General features: G+C 49.4%; 1 protein-coding gene across 1 annotated transcript in view; it reads right to left on the bottom strand.

Annotated features, from left to right (window-relative positions):
• Kiaa0319 (KIAA0319 ortholog) overlaps positions 1-5,272 on the bottom strand; it is a 60,589-nt gene that overhangs the window by 4,347 nt on the left and 50,970 nt on the right. Inside the window, exons 17-19 of the mRNA XM_023700010.1 lie at positions 3,970-4,100; positions 2,694-2,784; positions 938-1,029 (exon numbers count right to left, since the gene is read on the bottom strand). Of these exons, the coding sequence (XP_023555778.1) occupies positions 938-1,029; positions 2,694-2,784; positions 3,970-4,100 (314 nt within the window). The remainder of the gene's footprint in view (positions 1-937; positions 1,030-2,693; positions 2,785-3,969; positions 4,101-5,272) is intronic.

Genomic DNA, 5,272 nt, shown 5'->3' with positions numbered 1-5,272 from the left:
AAAAAAAAAAAAAAAAAAAAAAAGATGATCCCCAATAAGCACCCACTGCTGTATTTCCTGTGCCATCCCTGCTGCCAGCCACTCTCCATGCACAATCGAAGGCCATGGCTTTGCCGTGCCCCCAGATCTGATCTTGAGCCTCCCTGCGTCTGAGCTCCTGGAGTGGAGCACCAGGCCTCTCAGCCGCATCTGCAGGGATGCCTGGTGACTGCGCACAGGCCTGGCGCTCACCACGGTCACAGGATGACACTCTGCACTTCACAGCTCAGCAAGTGGTTATATCCCTGTGGAAGAACGAGTCATAAGCCTTGAAGTATAGAAAATCCATGGGATCGGTGGTCTGCAGCCTTAGAGGGCCAAGGAAAGCACATTAAGGATGCGGCAGTTAATACACAAGAATCTAAAAGTCACCTGAGGCAGGCGTGGCATGTCTCTAACTGTAAGATCAATATGCTTTGAGAAACCTCAATCTGCGCAAGCACTGGGGGACCCAGCTGCTGAAAACCCTTGCTATTAAACCCTTGCTGAAGGCCACTTGGCTGCACATCCGGGCTGACAGGCATTTGGGAATGGCATTCCGAAATGAGCCAAGGGAAGACGCAGGACTGCCTGCCTCCTTCCACACACAAAGCACAAGGCCAAGCACAGGGGCCTTTCCTGGGGGAAGCACTGTTTGCCCTTTGGCCGCTTAGCAAGGACCAGCAAGCCACAGGACCTCTTCCCAAATGCCTTCCAAACACCACCACAGTTCCGGTGCAAAGCTGCCCCGCCCCTTCCTGCCGCACCCAGAGCCCATGTTTAGGATCAACGGTGCTGGCTTTTTCAGCAGATGCCCAGGCTCTACCTTCCCCGTGCAGACTGCCGCTGCTTCTTCTTCTCCTAACCCAAGTTAAAGCTCAGTCAAATACCTGGATTTCATAACCGGAGATGTTCTTACCGTATCTGGGCCTCAGTTCCATTCTTTCCTGATCATCCATGTTATCCAGGATGGTGTACTTAGTTTTTTTCCTTATTTTAGTCCTTTTTCTTCTGAAAGGCACAATGAAAAGCTCAGCTCATGTTCTTGGAATGAAAACTAAGATCCAGCATTTCAAACATGTGGCAGACGACACTACGGGAAACGTTTTGCCTTTAGAGTCTAACTCTTGGCATCACAGCACCTCGTGGATGAGGCACGTGCGAGGCCAGCTTAGAACGCGGGGTGCTTAAGTGCACTGTGCAGAAACACCCTGCAGAGACCCACTGAGGAGTGACGGGCCACGCAGCTATCGCCCCCTAGCGACAGGTCTCGCCCACACCTGAGCCTCTCACCGCAGCCCTAAATGTGTGTTGGTCCAGGGAGGGTCTCTCCTCAAGAAATTCCGCACTCACAAGGACTTGGGTGGGCAAGTTCTCTCCTGGAATATCCAAAGATGCAGGAATGAAACTACAGATGGTTGGCGTGGAGACAGAGAACAGGAATTGTAACATAGCGAGTTCCCAGAATTATTCAGCAAAATTCAGTCTTTTTTATTTTTTTTTTTTTAGTTCATAGCACAGGAAAACCGGGCTGGCCTTTTGTGTCTCAATTTATGCTGTAGGGGATTATTTGAAAATACATATAAATCCATGATGGAGTGCTAATAGGAATGTCAATCTTCTGTTCAGGCAGGGATTCAGACCTTGGGCCCGTCGTCTCTAGCTTGGACACTTATTAGCTGGTGATTTTGGAAAATTATTTCAGATTTCTGTGTCTCCTTGTTCTCTGCTGTAAGTGGGAATAAGAGCCGTCATCTTCCCAGTGGCTGCAGGGGACACAGGCACTATATGGAACGCCCTTAGCCGTGCATCACAGTGGAGAATTCTTCCTCCACACCCACAGCCGTCCCCACTTTCATTGCCATCACGGGCCAACTGATGTGTCTGGCACAGAGCTGCAGAATGTTCAAGGCACACCAGGTGAGGACAGATGGCACCTGCAGGTTCTGCAGAAGCTTAAGGGGTGAAGCCTTTCTCAGTGCATGGCTCTCTTTTATACCAGTCACCGCTGGGAGCATGGTCACAAAACTAAAATAATTCATGAGAAATTTCTGAAAAACAGCTGTTAATTTCAGTATACCTATATTTTGAGCACATCACTGGAGAGGATTTATAGGGTGTTATACAGAAAAATACGTGCAGTGTTCTCTTCAGAGGATTTAAGTAATTACTTTGTCTACAAGTCTCCTCAAGGAAAGTGGCACAAGGTTCTGGGAGATCCAGACCATAGGAGCTCTCAGAGGTCAGCTCTGAGGGAAAAACCTACTACAAAAGTTCTCTGGTATTATTGCCTCACTTCAAGTTTCAAACGTATTAGCAAGGATTCAAATAGATCAGATTGTTGGTTCATAAAATTAAAAAATCAAAGTCTATCAGGTGTAGTTCTACAACTATACAAGACCAGTAGAGTTCTACAACTGCTTGACTGTCTGAGACCAGCAGGGCCCTGAAGTGGTGTGACCCTGTGTCACACTGAGAGGTCACAGAGCTGCCGGCCCTCCCTGATGTGAGTGCTGGAGGAGAGAGCCGCCCCCAGGACCAAGCCACTTGCTTAGGCCCATCCCCCTGATGACAGGAAGTATCTGTGCCATGGTTTGGCAGTTTAGCAAACACTGTGTGAGCTGCACCTCATGAGGCACCTTTATTTCCTATGGAGAAATATGCACACCAGGTACCTCCTGCAGCAGCAGATGCAAAACCAGGCGAGGCCTCCCACGAGCACTGCAAGAGCGGAAGCCAGCACGGCCACGTAGAGGATGCTCCACTCTGAAAACCAGAAGACCAGAGAGGACAGGGTTAGATGCCGCTTGCAGAACAGCTCAGCTGGGATGATTCCTAGGAACTGCTCCCAAGTCCACCCAAGCAGAGGCCTTGGGTGTTGGCACCACCTGGGGACTGGCTGCAGAGCACAGCGGGGCAAGACACAGACATGTCAAGAGCGATCCCACTGCCTCGCTGCTGGCCGCTCATTCGGGTCAGGGACCTTGCAGAGTGTGTGCCATGCTTGAGAACAAAAACAACGACCCTGCACCAATGAAGTGGGAATGCCTCGTGAGTGTGCACATGGGTACGTCAAAACCCTCCTGCCAGAATCTCAGGAATCAAAGCCCTCCCTTACAAGCTGTGGCTTGGTCTTAACAACATCATTCATGTGTCTGTGTGGCGTCCAGTGGCACAGCGACACTACTGAGAGACAGAGGGCAATGTGGAAACTCCCAGATCCCCAAGCCTGTCAGTCCCTGCAGAAATCTGATGTAAAAAGCTTGCAGTGGCATCTCGGATGCAGAGAAGCTGATGGAGTAAATATTCAGGCTTGACTCAGTGGCATTGCTTGGAACAGAGACTTAAAGCTGGCTATTTATAAATTTAGCCAAAAGTCTACATGGTTTCACAGGAACACCATTTGGCAGCCTGCTCTTACCTTTTCTTCTGCCAAATGTGCCCACCTCAATCCTCAAGACAACAAATGTACTCTCAGCAGTAACCTGGCAGGAAATGTCATTTTCATCCCTTGTAGCGAACCAAAAAGTCTACAGGGCCCCAGTTTGGCTCTGACACTGGGGCTCCAATTGCTGATGACAGCTTGGGTAGATGCTGACAGTGGTCAGGGTTTTTCTTTGGTGCCAGTCAGTCCAGATAAGAGGATGCATCACCAGATGCCTAAGCCAAGGAAGCTGCAATGTGGAAACAGCTGCGGTCCAAAGCAGCTTTCTTAGCAACACAGGGGACAGAGGGCAAATGTACTCTGCCCACGTGCATCTCCTCACTGGGGAGTCTTCTACACAGGGCTGGACACACACCCCAGAGGAGCACTGCGGGGCAGTTTAGCTCACAACCAAGCAACAGGTTCTCCGGGCTTCAGGAGAGCACAAGCTGAGAGTTTATGGCCACAAGGCCAGGCGGGTGTCTCTGACCTCTGGGGACACAGAGCCCGACCCCGCCAGCACTCACCACAATTGCTTTCCTTGTCCCACAGGTAACGCTGTACAGGGTTCTCCATCCACAGGGGGGCGCACACGCAGCGCTTGGTGATAGGGTCGCAGTGGCCGTGGCCAGAACACGTGAGAAGACAGCCTACAAAGAGGTGGCGGGCTGAGGTCACCGTGGAGGGAAAGAATGCCCAGGTTCCCCATCTGCTGCACCTTCCCTGGCATGGGCCTCAGTGCTGCTGAAGAACCTCCTGCGGTGTGGACAGGGGTTCTGGGAATCACTAATCCCTGAGAACCTCACCAGGAAGCAAAGAGCAGAAAAAGCCAGTGTACAACACAGAGCAGAAGCCTTAAAATACAGCAAAGATCCTAGCACCTCTGGCCTGAGAAAATAAGCTCTAACAAGGCATCCAGGGAAAATAATTGGGAATACGCACAACCACGTATTTATGTTACAATATTATTTAAACTCAATCTTTAAGTCCGTGCATGGAGGCTGGCTGCATAAATACCAATCATCATACCCAGGGAAGAAGCCTGCAGTCATAAAGCATCTCACTAAAGAGATATTAAGAGTTTGAGAAATCACAATATGATATGAAATTTTTAAAAAGCCATTAAAATCCATCAAGCCTCCTGATAACATTATGCATCCCAGAGGTGGAGCAACTGGAAAGGCACACATCAAAATAGTAACAAAAGTTCTTCAGGTCGCAGGAATTCCACGCTTCACACTCCTGAGGACTTTTTTTTTTTTTTTTTTTTTTGCGGAACCGGGGATTGAACTCAGACACTTGGGCTTGCCAGGCAAGCGCTTATTCTACTGAGCCATCTCCCCGGCCCATGAGGACTATTTCTTCTTTAAGCCTTTCTGGATCATTCGAATTTTCTACAATAAACAAATACTGCTTTGTAGCTAGAAAACAATGAAGTTAATTTAAGTTTACTCCACATCATAACTGAGAAAGTCAATAGTAGCTAGACAAGCATTTGAAAGACATTAAATTTACTGATGCGAGCCTGCCGTGGCCCTCGTAGCTCTGGCTGGCATGGCCGCTCTGATGTCGTATTTAACCCTGGGATGCAGGAGATGAGATCAAGGCCATGAGCAGTGAATGGGCCTGTGGGCCTGAAGGGGTGGAGAGCCAGGTGCTACCGAAAGAGCTAGAACTGAAAGGTGCTTATACATCCTCCTCAGTTTCCCAAAGCTTTGGTGCACATCCGACCTCCCAGCTACTCTGGAGGCTGAGGCAGGAGGATCACTTGCATCCAGAACAATGACAGTATGAGCAATGCTGCACACCCTGTCTCAAAATTTTTAAATA

This window comes from Octodon degus, unplaced genomic scaffold, assembly GCF_000260255.1.
Source record: "Octodon degus isolate 3935 unplaced genomic scaffold, OctDeg1.0 scaffold00119, whole genome shotgun sequence".
NCBI classification, from domain to species: Eukaryota; Metazoa; Chordata; class Mammalia; order Rodentia; family Octodontidae; genus Octodon; species Octodon degus.
The sequence above is the reverse complement of the archived record's forward strand: the minus strand, read 5'-3'. Positions and strand labels throughout refer to the sequence as shown.